We start from the raw sequence: 15,999 nt of genomic DNA, 5'->3' as shown, positions 1-15,999 counted from the left end.
CTGAAATATATTACTTGTGAGTCGTGTCATCGCACCTTTTGCTTGTTTTTCGTTCTCTTGCGCACCAGCACAAATGCTGTTCCTGGACATGCTACTAAAAGATTTATTGAATGATTGATCGATAGATTGATTGATCGGTCGATCAATTGATCACTCGATTTATGGATCGATTGATATATTGATTGATTGACTGATCGATTGATCGATTTAATATTACAAAGAAGTAGTAGACACCGAAGACAGACTTTGTTAGAAGCGATGCTTTGTTAAACCAGGTGATAACTTGCTCTCTGCGTACTGCATTTACGGCCACGAAACACCATGAACAAGGCGCTTCCGTTACAACGGAGTTAGTGCCCGTTATGTGAAAAAAATTAACGCGAAAGGTACAGCCTCCCAAATTTCTAATAATATAGCCGGAGCGGCGACCGATCGGCATGTCAGCGCCTTATCACGGTGTTCACGGGGAAAATACGCAAGGGTACGCGCACGTGCACAGAACTATCTGTTGTGGGAGCGTCGTCTGCTCCGCTGTTCTCAGGGCAACACACCCCCTGTTTTTCTTATCTTGCTGTCTTGTGCGATAAAGCGGCAAGGAGTTGCTACGAAGATATTTATTAACGAGAGCCCGCAGGACGTTTCCACAGCGTAAGTTTAATGAAAAAGGAACAGCAGAAAAGGCTAGATGAGGATGTTTGCACGCTGCACGAGGCAAGTCTTCTTCCTCCCTTCTGTTGTGCCTTGTGCGGGAGATCCGCTGATGATGATCTTGAACACTTGCAAGGCCGTTTCGCTACCGCAACAGGTAGCTAAGCAGCGTGGGGAACAGTCATTCAAATGCAGTGGCAGCGGATGTATCACTCTCAAGGAAACAGTGCAGCAGACGACACTCATACAGGAGATAGCACTATGCGCGTGCGCGTACTCTCGGCTATTTCGCTGCTGAACACCGTGATAAGGCGCTGACGTGCCGATCGGTCGTCGCTCCCGCTATATTACTAAAATTTGGGAGGCTGCACACTATGCTCGCCTGATAACCATTCTGATAATTAGGCGCTAAAAAGCGACCGTTTCGACGAGTGTCCTTCTGGTCAGGGTTGCGTCCCAAGGAGTCACGCTGTCGCAGGTGAAGGCATCAAGCTCGTGCAACCCAAGACGGTCCTCCCGGCGGCCCTGAAAAGCAGCGTGAACTACACTTACGTGGCGAACGCTAAGCACGACTTCGTGGCCACGTACATGGAGACGGCGCAGGTCGACGCCACGCTTCGTCGGGATGTGGTTGGTCAAGACTTCCAGGGCGATTACGGCAAGTGAGTGGGGCCCTTGAAAGTTTAGCAGTGAGTTTCTTCGCTTGGCAACACTGGAAACGGCCACAGACATGGCCGATTCGCCACGCGGTTGGACATGGCGCTGCTTGGGCCACCGCACCCGCACGCCGAAGAAAAAAAAACCACCAGCGTCCATCGTCTGCTCATTTTCAACCCCATTCTCAACGGTGGTGTAAACAGAAATGTTATTACTCGCACTCAAAGTGGACTCGTGGCAATACTTTGCGTTTGGTGAGGTAGAGATTGTAAGGTGCAATGCAGTCATGTGCTTAGCCCAGACAAGTACCGTCATCCCGCGGAGCCCGACGTAACGAGTGACGGCGCACTCACACGGTTACCTGCATGCGCGCCTCGCCAGTGAATACAAGCAATAGGTTTGGGCCTTTAAAGGGGCAGACAACCAATTTTTGTGGAGTACACGCCCTCTAGCTCATATGAAAGCTAGTGTTCTATATACTGGGTAACCACAAGAAGTTTTTAAATACACAGGTGGAAATAATTTTAATTTTGCACTAAAATTTCTGAACTCGGAAAGGTGGCGCCATGTAGTGTCTAAACGTGGCACTACCGTAGCTGTCCAAATAACTCTGTCGGTTTCAACGCGTGATTCAACAACCGAATAAAGGAATAAGAAACGATGCACCTTAATGTTTTTCTAGCCGGGAACAGGTTTATTTAAGCACCTCTTCTAACCTCCCGTGCAGTTAAAAGTATGTTGCCGCACGGATCACTGTCACGGTTGCCAGTATTCCTTTTGACGGGCCATGTACGGCTGGTAGATCTAAAAATATAGATTTCAGAAGTTATAGGGCGCTATCAGCAAAACCTCTTCGGGTTAAAGTGGCAATGCAAACAAAACACTAGTTTGGTTCATTCAAAAGATTACCTCGTTAGAATCATACTTACACCACTTTTAACGTAAACGTCTCTCAAATAAGCTATACAACTAGGAAAAAACAATGGCCATGCGACAAACTAGCTCATTTCGCGCAACAGAAACTATGATGTCATACCAGCCAGCTCTACGATTGGTGGAGGCCGGCATAAGCAAACGAAAATTAGGCAGCGCTTGTAAGCTTGCCGAAGGAGCTATTTGCGCTTAAATAAAGGGCACATTCTTTTTAAAGCAGTACGAATGGTGGGACGAACAGTGGAAGTTACGGAAGCACACGTAAACAGAAGTACCGATGCGTACTGCTGTTGGTACCTGCGCGCACTATGCCTGGTTTAGCTGCACAGCACTTCGGGGCTTTGGGGTTGTCTCAGACGATACTGGCCGATTGACGCAAGCAACGCTGTCTTACGTGACCATATTTGTCGAGCGAGCACTATGTTTCACGAAACAATTATTTTCTCCCTGAACAAAAACAAGCCAGATTTAAATACGGTCAAAAACAAACCAAACGCAGTAAAGGGCTTGCCGAGGTATGTTGACGGCATCTAGGTTCACTAACGGTAAACCAGGCTTCGTAACCGGCTGCAGAGCGGTTGGTTCCTGTGACGTCATTGCAAAGCATGAAAACACACGATATAGCGGGAAAATCAGGATTTTAACTTAATATAATGAATTTCGCAGTGAATAAAACTTCGTTTGCATCTGGACGAGCGGTGGGGAGGGGGGGCTATGACACACAAAATCTTTCGAATAAAACAAACTTGTATTTTGTCTGCATTGCCCCTTGAAGGTCTTTTAAGTGACGCCCTTTCATTTCAGACAGACAAAATGTACCAGCAAAGATCGGTTGTCTGTGTTGTCGCGCCTGTCGTCACAACCAGGGATTGCAGTCCTGGTAATTGAAGCTCCAGAAAGATTTATTTGTGAGGGCTTATTTAGAAGCTTCACGCAAGATGAATAGGAAGACGATGTTACCCTTTTTTGTTGAGTTTGGCTTCGAGACAAAAAAGGAGCCATGTGGCTAGCCAATCCAAGTAGGGGAGGGACGTTGGTCGGTCGGCACCACGTGATATTTGTTTACATATGAGCGCAGCCAGTTTGTTTCTGGGTGTATGTCCTCTCTCTGTCCATCTGTCTGCTGCGCGGATTCTAGAGCGACCGGTCACACTCAGCCCGTCACAACCGGCGGCGGTTTCGTTGGGAGAGATGGCAACACTGCAAGCCAGAAACAAAATGGCCCCCAGAGTCTTCCGGGTGATCAAAGTGATTATTTAGCGACGCTAGCTGCAATGGTGACGCCCACGACAGCCCGCGACAGCAGCGCCAGATTTACCTTTAGTATATACCGTATTTACTCGCCTAATGATCGCACTCGCGTAATGATCGCACCCCTGGAGTTCGTCGACGAAATACTTTTTTTTAATTTCCCGCGCAATGATTGCACCCTGAACTTGCCGCAGACATATGTCGTATGTGTGCAAAGTTTGATGACAATGGTCGTGCTTACCTTAGTGTCCTCCTCAAGCAAAGCAGACATGGCTACGTTATTGACGCGGATTTGATGATATGGCGATATCGGCAAGCATGAGTTCAATATTGGTGCGGAAGAAACTCTCACTAAATACACATAATGTACTCACGAGACATATAAAAAACGCGCTCGGCTCTGCTCCGGTAGCCGTGTGTTGATGTCCCACACTGTGACAGCAGCAGCCACTTATTGGTCGACTCGTTCTCACCTCGCAGCAAACTCGTTCCGGCGCGTTCCGTAATTCAGTAATTCCGGCACTTTGCGTAATGAAAACACGGCATTTTGCGCCACTAGGTGGTCATTCGGTGGTCGGTGGAGTTTTTATTATGTTTTATTTGTTATGTTTGTTTTTATTATGTTCATGAGACTTATCGTAAACATTCTGACCTGCAACTTGCGTTTTCTGCGCTCAAACTTCTTTTCGCGAAAAATTTACCTCGCGTAATGATCGCACCCCTAAAGTTGCATCATATTTTTGGAAAAAAAAGTGCGATCATTACGCGAGTAAATACGGTATTACTCTGAACCTCTATGGGGTCTGTTAGCAGCATCACTCTGTTGAAATGAGTGCAGGCTGCAGCTGGCCGGCGACGTGATGTACCTGGAGGAGCGGGGCGAGCTGTTCATGCCGACGATCATGATGCACGAGCCGGTCTTCTACCCGAAAGGCGTGGGCGAGCCCTTCAACTACGGCACCCTCGGCGCGCTCGTGGCCAAAACGCTGAGCGAGGCCATCGGACCCGCAGGCGCGGCCCGCAGGGCGGACAAGATCGAGACGCTCTGGTGGACCGACCAAACGGCGACCGCGTACGCCGAGTCGCTGCGCTGCTTCGAGGAGCAGTACCGCCATCTCGAGAACACCACCCTGCCGATGGCCAAGGAACTGCGCGACGACGCCTTCATCTGGGTTCGCTCGGCGCGCATCGCCTTCGACAGGCAAGAGCACTCTCGCAGCGGGATGTGACGACGGAAAGGCTGCGTATAATCTCACGGCAGCCGTGAGAATCACCTCCGAGAAATTCTCACGGCAGTTTCCATAAAAGCTGGCCGGACTAAAATTTGCTGAATAATAGTACGCCCCAACGTATCCTCACCGACCCTAGCGTAACCTAACCGAACGCGTCATACCCTACCCAAATTCAGTACAACTGCAACAAACTTTAACCCAGCCCAACGAAGCAGAACACAACATACAATAAACGTAATTCAACATTCCTGCGCGTGGATCTTTTGATATAGTAAAAACCAGAGTAAAAAAATGTTAACAAAATCACGATGACCGAAAAATTCTGAATGTTAAAAAAAAGTAGCAATATCGGACTCGAGCCTGAGACTTCTCGTTTAAAACCAAGTACTATACAACATCGTTACAGGGACTTTTTTGATACAGAAAATTTATTTACACAAATTTACATATATTAATGATACACAGGCACGAACAAGGCATTGACAAGTGTGCGCGTAGTCGCGATCAATTTCAAGGTGATCATGGCAGCATCGATTAGTGGGCCTTTCAACGTACACAGTGGCTGTTTGCAGGACTTTGGCTAAACAGGTAACAGTGCGCTCTTCCCCTCGTTGGTTCTTGCATGATACAACCCTGATACAGGTCGTAACATGGCGCTGCTGCTTGTTTATTTGCCACCCCAGCGATCACTTTCAAACTGATTCCGACTGTCAGTGCTCACGGATTGAAACGCGACACTGCGAGAGCGTGGCCTGCGGTACATGCAGCGCCGCCCGTGGACGCCCTTTGAAGCTAGGTGTTGCATTGTGGTATACCACGAGGGCGATAGTGTTTTACCCGTAGGCTTGCTGCTTCCGGTTGCCAACAAGCGGGGCTGTGGTTCGCCGCAGGGAAAGTGGTGCGCTGCGAGCCTGGGGCGCGTTTGTGCGCTGCTGGTCGCCGCCCGGCAGTCGGCGCAGCCAATTTAGCGACATAGTCTGCTCGGGCGCTCCTCTTACACGTGCCCTTCCGATGCGACGCAGATAATGTCCATGTAAAGCACGGTCACACTTTTCTCAATAAAACGAGCGTCTGCACAAAGGAACAGCCAACTTTAATCCATGATATAAACTAAAAATGAGGAGAGCCGACGAAGTATTAATGCACTACACCACACGCGAACGTGCCTGCAAAGGCGTCTTTCCTTTTTTTTTTGTTTGCACCCAGGAATAAAGATTGCTGTTCCTTCGTACAAAAGTTTGTTTTATTCAGATGAGCGTGACTGCATTACATGGACATTACTGTGCCGCATTGGAAGGGCACGCGTAACAAGAGCTCGCGCACATGATGCCGCAAAATCGGATGCGCGCACAGCCGGGCGACTACCGTCAGCGCACAAAACGCGCTCCAGTGCTCCAGGCTCGCAGCGCCCCGATGCACTGCGGGGAACCACAGGTCCCGCTCATTGGCAACAGGAAGCAGTAAGTCTACGGTCAACACGGTCTCATCCTCGCGGTATACCACAATGCAACACTCAGCTTCCACGGGCGTCCACCGACGGCGCTGGATGTACCGACGGCCACGCGCTCGCTGTGTTGCGTTTCAATCCGTGAGCACTGTACATACTGTCGCGACATAACCTTCGGCCATCTTCAAGTGAGTCTTCGCTGAGTCACAAAATACCAATCACATGACTGCGACTGCAAAATTAGTTACAAGCACGAAACCATGACATTGCCGAATACCGTAAAATTTACGGACTGAACACAGAACGCTGGAACAGAAGCGAGTTCACAGGCGGATGTATACTCTTGGTTGATGTGAAGAACGTCTGATAAGTGGAGTACAGCGTTGAGAGACCGCAGTGGTAGGACCACGCGCGAGTCACAGCCGTTGCCAGCGTCGCATTTCTTTCGCTTTGAACTTATCCGGGGCTCGACATCCCTTTTGCAGTGAGTCGCGAACGTCTGTGTCGGTATCTGGTTCTCCCATCGCTCTCACCGACCATTCAGCCTGTGCTGTAAAGTGCCACCAGGCAGGCTTGGGGCTCCGAGCGCACTCCACGGCGTCTACTCTGGCCCTCGATCCACACTGCAGAGAGTGGAGCCCGATGACCACTGCGCAGTGTCGAAGCGCCTTGTTCCTTGTAGGTGCACTCAGGCGCCGGAGGTCTGACCACGACAGGTCCCATCGCTCAGTGAACGCAGTCTGCAGCTCGTTTCAGAAGCCGGACGCGGTGTAGCACACAATGAGGACGTGCCCCGCCGTTTCCCATTTTCCGCAGAGAAACCAGCCCGCGCCGCTATGGAGAAAAAAAAACCTTTATCTTCCAAACGTGCCTTCGCCGCAGCACTCCCATGTGGAGGCGGAAGAAAAAGTCATTTGAATCTGTGGGCACAGGGCGTCTTCTTACCCGTTTCAATACGTCGTCAGTAGCTGGGGGTTGTAGATAGAGAGGGGGCGGCCGGCCCTTCTCCACGAGGTCTTAGTAGCTTCCTGGGCTTTGCTTTGATTAGGTACTCCCAAGAAAAATGATGCTCGAGCAAGGGCCAGGGCTAGCGCAACTTCTTTATAGAATCCGGTGGCGCTTGTGCCAAAGCAGGGAGGTGCCGTGATGGCGGTCCACGGTGCCAAACGTCTGGCACCCAGGCTGTTCGCGTCGGCCACAAGGAACCAGTCCCTTCGATCCAGAAAGTACAGCAGTCGCTGGACTGTCATTTGAGCTCCACGTTGACGAGACCGAACCCACCCCTTTCCAGGCTCCATAAAAGGTTTTAGCGGCGCATGGGTTCGTACGTGGAACGCCAGAAGGACACCGCCCAGGACCCGTGCAGCTTGGTCAGGTAGCCTGCGTCAATGGTTGTTATGCGGGCTCCATATATACAGCACCGGGGCGTATGCTATTGCGTTGCATACATGGGCCCTCGTGAATAGAGTGATGTGTCTGTTTCTCCACGGTTGGAGCTTTCTTTCCGCCGCTGACAGCTTGGGTTTTCATCGTTTTGTGACTACGACGCTTTGGTTGAGGTCGACGCCCAAGTAACTGGTCCTCCCTTTTCCCAGGTCACTCCAAATAGGCAACGTGGTTTGGAGGCCCGTTCACCCAAGCAGGCTTCCCTCGACTTAAGTAGGATTAGCTCTGCTCCTGAAAAGCGTCAAAACTGATTCGCTAGCCTGATTACTTCGCCCACTTGTGATCTGTGTATGCAAACGAAGGCCACATCGTCGGTGTAGGCGAGAACACGGAGCTCCTCACCTCCCAGCATGAGGGCATTTATGACCTTAGAGGTATTTATGACCTTAGAAGTATAAATAAGATGGGTGACATGGGGCAGCCTTGGCATACAGACCTAAGGATGTCTATGGGCGTGCTCACCGACCCATCTATTACTGGTAGAAATGTCCGCGTAGCATATTTTGATCCACTCAATCATTGTTTCCTCAATGTCGCAGTGTTGGTGGAGATCAACTAAAAATCTGTGGTCCACCAAATCAAATGTATTCCTTAGGTCGCGCTGAACAACGGCCAGAGGTAGAAAGCCTGATCCTGCCGCCTCACAGGCTACCCTCATGCGATGTAGGTTTGAGTTGATGGACCGCCCTTTGAAACCGCACGTCTGGTGCGGACTAGAACCACTAAATACGCTAGTGCGGACCTACCACTGCGCTCAGTGCGCTCTACTGTCGTCCGGCTAGAATTCGGGTGAGGATCGTATAATATGTTGTGAGGAGGCTGATCAGCCGATAATCAGCGAAATCGGGTACGGAATCGGTGGATACTTTTTGCGGGGATTAAGGCTAAGTGGCTCGTGCGTATTTAGGGCGGTAGGCGTTCTTGTTTTCTTATCTTTTCAAAAACCATGGCGAGGATGGGACTCAGTTTCTTCCTAAAGGCCACAGAAAACTCTCAAATAATGCCATCCGGCCCCGGAAATTTGTTTCGTGGGAGATTCTTGATGGTGCGCTCATTTTCCGCTTCTCTTATGGAGGTGTTGATCACCTTTACTCTTTATTCATAAAAAACCTTACAGGCCCCAGTACAGGGCATTAGGTAAGGAGAAATCGGGAAGGTACAGAACAGATAACGTACAGTTTACAGGCATGGTCAGTGCAACAACAAAAAACATAATTGAAATCACATATGCCCCGGTACAGGGTTAGGTAAATTTGAAGATGCACAACTTGCTCACTTGAACATGACGAAAGAGGGATACATTTTCAACAAATAAAGGACAAGGGAAATGTAAATCGCCGTAATACGCAATTCAGTCAAAATTCAGGAACATGGTCACATGTTAAAGAGAGTGAGTAGCTGACGGCGAAATGTGTCGGGATTAGATATGGAGGCTAGGCAATCAGGGAGGTTATTCCAAAGACGAACGGCCCGAGGCAGTGGTGATGAGATAAATGCATTAGTTGTACCGTATATGCGCATGAAGCTGAACTGATTAAGCAATCTGCGCCAAAAAGAGTGAGGTGTTTGAAGCTGAACCCGCGTCCGTTTATTAGAGGTAATATATTTCTGGAACATACAGAGAAGAGCAATATTGCGGCGGTTATCTAATGGCGGCAGTTGAAGGTCTAATTTAATTTGTGTTATGCTTGAGCCGATGTCGTAGTTACGTGATATGAAGGGGGCAGCTCTATTTTGAATCTTTTCTGCCATTATGATTAAGTAGTTTTGATGAGGGGACCAAATTGCTGAGGCGAATTCCAGTATTGGCCGAATAAAGGTGAGGAAGGCTAGTTTTCGAATTTAGTAGGGGAATTTCGCATGTTGCGGCGTAGGTAGCCTAATGAACGTGATGCTTTGGCACAGGCATACGCGATGTGTGAGGCCCATGAAAGATTCTCTGTGAGAAGAACACCAAGGTATTTGTAGGAAGAAGTGTGGGAAAGCATCGTGTTGTTCAAGTAATAGGAAAATTCAGAGTTTATGTTTTTACGGCTGAAGGACATTACCTCGCATTTTGTAAAGTTCAATTTCATGAGCCATTTGTCTACGCAAGTTAGAAATATGGTTAAGATCTGCTTGAGTGGTTAAGTGGTCACTACTGGAGTTTATGGAAAGGTATATTATACAATCATCGGCAAAAAGACGCATGCAAGAAGTAATCTCGGAGGGTAAGTCATTAATGTAGATTAAAAAGAGGAAGGGCCCAAGGACGCTGCCTTGCGGTACGCCCGAACTAACGGAAGAAAGAGGAGACACGAAATTGTTAACAACAGTGAACTGTTGTCGGAAAGAAATGAAGTTACGAATCCACGATAATGTTAGAGTCAAGTCCTAGAGCAGATAACTTAGAGATTAGTTGGCAGTGGGGCACGCGATCAAAGGCTTTAGAAAAATCAAGAAAGATACAGTCCGTTTGAAGGTTGCTGTTCATGTTAAAGTGTAAATCGGTGGTAATTCAAACAATTGTGTGTCACACGAAAATCCCTTTCTGAAACCATGCTGATTAGTAAAAAAGAAATTGTTCGTCTCGAGGTGATTTTACACGTGTGAACTTATTATGTGCTCAAGCATTTTGCAGCATATGCAAGTTAAAGATATGGGTCGATAGTTGTCAGGCGAGTTAATATCTCGAGTTTTGTGAATTCTTTTCATCTTTCCTATTAACCAGTCGTCAGGTAGCATGCCAGATGTTAGGGATTGTTCAAAAATTTGGCATAATATTTTGCTTGATATGGGGAGGGTGTTCCTTAATATCTTGGAATTAATGTTATCGATACCGGCTGAAGTGGATAATTTTACGTTACTAATGAGTGATTCAATGCCTCCAACTGTGACAGTAATGGGTTCCATATAGGCGGCGTCAAGTTCAGGAAAAGTAGGCACATTGGAATAATCCTCCTCTGTGAAAACATATAAGAAGAACCTGTTGAAAACAGATGGGCAATCGGCGCTAGGATTGGCTTTTTTATCAATTCTATGTAACCTCTTTAGTTTCTTCGGGTATTTTGGGCATTTCATTTAGCATATCTGCTGGGATCGTGTTGGGACCGTTCTTAGGGAGAATAGGTCGGTGTAATAGTCCGCGAAGGATTTAGCTACTTTTTCTCTGCCTGTTGCTAAGCCCGAAAGATGCTTGACCTCCGTGATGGTTTTGCGCGCCGTGTGCTTCCTTTGGAAGGCTGCAGAAAGCTTCGACGGCCTTGGTTCAAACTCTAACCTTTGTTCCCTGCTCCGTATATACCAGAGCACCCCAGAAACATTTTTCCAGCTCTCCCGGAACTCTTCTTTAATTAACCGGATGTCCTCTCTAAACTCCCCTGGCATCTTTTCGGGTGTCTCAATGAGCGCGCAGATGGTCTCGTTAAGACGGCGCCTCTTTTCTTTTTTGCGGGCAGCCTCCTCACACCCTGTAGTGATTGCGAAACTTTTTGTCTGTGCTTCGAAAGTGTCCCACTTTTCCACACCAATAGTTCACGACCGCAGTGCTTTGATTTCCCTTTGAACCTTTTCGATAAATGTCTCATCTTTAAGCACAGTGGAATTCATTAGCCATTACGTACCAGAGTTCTGCTTTGCACTGTACCTGATTAATGCGGACTTCTGGGCAAGTTGGTATTCCATAGCTGACGAGTAACACGCAAAAAGTCCACGAGGGACAAAAGGAGGACAACAGCGCGTGTCTCTGTTGTCCTTCTTCCGGCCCTTGTGTACGTTTTGCGCGTTACTCGATCGTCGGCTATGCTGCACTGTATGTCCCGAAGGCCCCTGTGCATGGTAGAAGGCCGTAGTCGGAACAAAAAGAATTCACTCATCTCCACGAAGTGAACCACGCCGATTGGGCGAAGCACTGGGGATCGTTCTTACTGTAAATCACACGTGGCATTGCCCACTCGCGCATATAAATGAGTACAACACGTGTGTACAGTACATACAATTCCAATCCAATCCCATAATACCCAATCCAATCTATTTCAATCCAGTTGACATCGGGGAGCACGTGACTTTTTATCGGCGGCGAACTCGCAGCAGCCGCACAGGGAGGATCGTGCGCTCGTTTCCTTTGATGCACCTTTCCAGCGCTTCAATCATGTGACCAGTTCAGCTTGGGGCGACGCGTGGTGGAGAGCGGCAACGCTGGCAAAACATGCTCCGCCGCGGCTCTGAGCTTTCTAGCGCTGGCGCGAGTGCCTCTTTGCCTATCTCAAACATAGAGGTTCGGTTGCCTTGGCAACAAGGCACAAACCGCCCTCGAAGTCAGTTACGGTTGCGTGATCCACGTTCAGCTTGGGGCCCCACCTCGCGACATGTGGGCACAGCAGGCGTACCACTCGCTCCCACTGGGAAGTGCGCGATGCGTTTGACATTGTAGAAATACAGGAGACGATGGTGTGTGGGTTGTGGACGCGTTTGTTTCGCGATGAAATGCGAAGTCTGCGGGTGGATAGTGCTTCCCATGGTTTGGATTATCTTTCTCGAGCGACGTACGACTCAACCTCGCATGTGGTATATGTGCAGTTTGCGTGTTTAAAAGCCTTCTTGACTTAGTCGCCAGAGCTAAGTGACTTGCTGTTCGTCCCCGCAAACCGCGCGCGAGCTGAGTGCCGAATTTACGACGGGCAGGAGGAGGCAACCGATCGTCCGTCAATGGCGGTTCAAACTTCCAACGCATGTTGTGATGTTGTGTTTGTTCGAAACCCATCTCTGGATAGTTTTGAAGTTGAATGAAATGTATGCATCAAACCCGGGCATTCGGCTCAGGGCGTTCTCTGCGATTGCACGAAAAAAGAGCCACGGGGTTTCAATGCTTTCTTTATGGAACGTATTTAGGTAAGAGAATATCCAGGTCATGTTATGGCTGTGTTTCATTCAATACAAACGGTTAAGTGTTTGTTTACACTTTTTTGGATAGTCGTAAAATGTCCAAGCACTCCGGCACTCCACTGGCAGATCAGCCGGCGAGCCGACGCTGAGTAGACGACACATCTCTTTCTCGGAAGTGCGTGAAAAAGTCGCTCAAACACAGGATGTCTACCTCATGACGAACATCTAAGAATCGGTGACGTAGACATGTGAAGATGGCGGCGTCCAAAAACACGCGGGAAGGGTAAGACAAGAGCGACAAACTTTGCAACAAAAGTGCGAGCTTTGCGCTGCGCGTAAAAGAGTAATAATTGGCACAGATGACGAGGACGACCAGGTCTAACGTTTGCGCTAGTTTATTTAGTGTGCTCAAAACGGCTTTCAGGGCCCCTTTAACTTCTTGTCATGAGGGCACTGACCTTATCATCAATCATCAGGCTAGTTCACCGCCAAACTAGACGATCATCAAACTAGTAACTGCGTAACCAGCTCCCTCTGACTCAACCCTTGCGCAGGTACCGGATCAAGTATCACACTCGAGCTCAGCGATCCCGAGAGAGACGCCAGCATGACCAGGCCTTCTTTATACGGTTCTGCCTGCTCACGTGTAGCACCCACGAGGACGCGAAGCAGCTGCTGCCTCGGCTGCGCTGCCACCTGGCCGTCGCAAACATCCACCAGTTCTTTCCCGCCTTTCAATGCCGCGGGATAACCAAGCTGAACATGAACAAGTGTCCCTTCATCTAGTGCAGTGTGGTCATGGCGCCGCAGCTGCTGTCAACTGGGTCGGTCGCGGTGTACCGCGAGATGTGTTCACTTGCGGACAACTTCGTTTTTTTCCTTAAATTACTCAATGTTTTGAATATACATTTGCGTTATTGCCCGAACAATGCAAGAACGGCTAACTGTGATGTGGACCGGTCCTATCGCCTTGACGTGTGGCCCTGTTCCAATGTCGAGTGTTGACGAAGGCTAGCGTCCCACGCGCAAGTTACTCTCGCAATAGGGTTCTTTAGCTTTGACAACTGCCACGCCATCCCTGTGCGAACGAAAGGTGTCCGATGTTTAGTGCTGTGATTATTTGTTTAGCTGTTTTGTTTGTACTCGCTTTTTCAGCACCTCTGGCCCGACCCCATCAGTTTGCGAGAATTTCGGAAGCCTTTTTTCTGCCAAAGGCGTGCTGTGCGCCTTAGGCCTGTACAGCGAACTGCATTACGTTGCCATGGGATCTATTGCTTTCGAAACTGAGCATTACCTAATATTATTTTCTGTAACTTTACTGAGCAAACGGGCATGAACAGCGAGCTATTAACGCCCCGCGTAGGGTCGTGGCTGTGCGTATCAATTACTGATGTATCGACTGGCGGGAAAACGCAGCGATTCTTGCAAGTAACGAAATCAACTTTCTTCTTTGCGGAGTCGCCCTCATTGTAATTAAAAAGCGAGCTTTCTTCCCTCGGTTTTTGTATAAATCACGTCGAGTTGGACGACCCTGTAACCTACTGTTCTTATTCGATCCCCAGGAATGTCCCGTGAAGGGGCTTCAAATAAGATTTATGCCTTCTTAACAGACTGCCGATAATATGTTGACAGCAAAATTCACTCCTTGGATGGCAACGCGTCCTTGGAGGACGTTATTGTCGCATAGCAGTGCCTTTTCTGTGGACCACTGGATGATGATGATCATAAACACAGGATGTGCAGCATTAATTTGTACAAAACAACGGATGTCGTTTCATCCTATCAAATTATAACCGCACTGCCAGTGTCTCATCCATGAAATCTACACTGTCTTTACCTTGTCTATGGCTTCGTCGGAAAGTTTTTCGCCTTAGTCTCTTTTTCAAGATATATAATCATGCCTCACTTAAACACAATCTCATCTCGCTGCCTGCGTACCGCTCTGCTCGTATAGATCACCAACATAAAGTCGCGATAACACAATGTCGCACGAATACCTACTTTTATTGTATTTCTTCCAAATACGGCAAATGACTGGAATCGTCTACCTAGCGACATTGCGCAGATACCGAACTTTACTCTTTTTCGACAGACTTTATGTGCTTTTTTCTTGGGCGACGATGCGGCATGACTAATTTTCATACTATTATGTTACGTGTGCGGATTAGCACGGCTTATGCTATCTTTTGGGTTATTTTTGCAGTGCTGCTGTTCTGTCAATTTTTTGTATTACCAGTGCAAGATTTCAGCCCACGTGTTTTTTGTGAGTGTTTTGTTATTGCCGCAGTTGTGTTCCTTTACATTTTCTGTTTTTTCTGTACCCCACTCCCCTTTACAATGCGTAAGCGCTTGAGGGTATGTGAAATAAATAAATAAATAAATAAATAAATAAATAAATTATTCTGTGGTAATGTACAAGTTTATTCTGTGGACGGTATCATGGCATAGTTGATCCTTATTTGTCTAAAGCAACCTAAGAGACACCAATCAACACAGGTTCCAGAAAAGAAAATAGCAGTGGCTTAGCTCGGCTATGCCAGGATATACGTAGCATGAGTTAAGGTTCAGCTGGTTATTATTAGCTTTCCTGGTTTTCTAGGATTAGCTTGATTATTATGCTTACTGCTGCTTCAATGACACACACACGGTATACGCATTATGTGACACGTGTATATTTATCGAGCGGCTCCGGCGCAGCGTCACCAATCGCCCCAGAGCTAAGCAGGTTCCACAGGCGCACGCTCGTGTCGTGTTGCTGCGACGCACGAGCCATCGGTTGCACACCAGGCCACCCCTCGCATGATCATCCAATGCACCGGGCCGCCATGTTGCGAACGGAGGTCGGTGAAGACGCTGGGCGCGTGGGGTGTGGGTGAGACGCCGAACAGCGAGGAACGTTCTGTGCGCGGTGTGACGTCACTGCTCCTCGCGCTTGCGAAGCACTGCTCTCCAGGAGCCAAGCGTACCTGCTCAACCTCGGCCAGTGTAGCTGACGGTACAAAAACGACACAACTGCTGGGACTCAAACCCAGGGCGTTAGCGCCAAAAACCCGGGACTCTACTACTGCGCCACTGAGTAGCTTTTTTATGTAACAGTAATTTTATTTAGAAATATACATACAGGACCAGATGGAGTGATTGCAGTGGTTTCATAGTAGAGAATAAAATATAGGCGCACACCTAAAAATCAACGCGTTCAGGAACCGTGAAAGCTAAGAGAAGCGCCAGCATGTTTCGCCAGGGAAGTGAAAACCATTCGAAAGCAGTGCCAGCAAAGCCGCGTAGAGGTGGCGAAATTTATGTTAAAAAGATTTCCAAATCTGCACTGGTGTCATTTGTTTACAATTGAAGGGAACGGGGTAGGGGCAAGGAGATGGACATTGATGTTCTGGAGAAAGTCGTCAATGGACAAAACTGGCCTATTGTGCTTTCCGCTTCCAGACCTCAGCTGTCAAGTACGATCTCCTCTGCTGCTCTACCTTAACCTCCATGAGAGCTCGCGAGCCCCCGCGCCAGTGAGTC

General features: G+C 48.4%; 1 protein-coding gene across 1 annotated transcript in view; it reads left to right on the top strand.

The window, feature by feature from the left end:
* Positions 1 to 13,263, top strand: part of LOC144163857 (neprilysin-1-like) — a 45,959-nt gene extending 32,696 nt beyond the window's left edge. The window contains exons 6-8 of the mRNA XM_077694537.1: positions 1,127 to 1,310; positions 4,328 to 4,690; positions 13,032 to 13,263. Of these exons, the coding sequence (XP_077550663.1) occupies positions 1,127 to 1,310; positions 4,328 to 4,690; positions 13,032 to 13,263 (779 nt within the window). The remainder of the gene's footprint in view (positions 1 to 1,126; positions 1,311 to 4,327; positions 4,691 to 13,031) is intronic.
* Positions 13,264 to 15,999: the final 2,736 nt, after the last annotated feature.

This window comes from Haemaphysalis longicornis, unplaced genomic scaffold (assembly GCF_048455015.1).
Source record: "Haemaphysalis longicornis isolate Haplotype H1 unplaced genomic scaffold, Haemaphysalis longicornis Haplotype H1 scaffold_13, whole genome shotgun sequence".
Classification (NCBI taxonomy): Eukaryota; Metazoa; Arthropoda; class Arachnida; order Ixodida; family Ixodidae; genus Haemaphysalis; species Haemaphysalis longicornis.
Note: the sequence above shows the minus strand (reverse complement) of the source record. Positions and strands in the feature narration are given on the sequence as shown.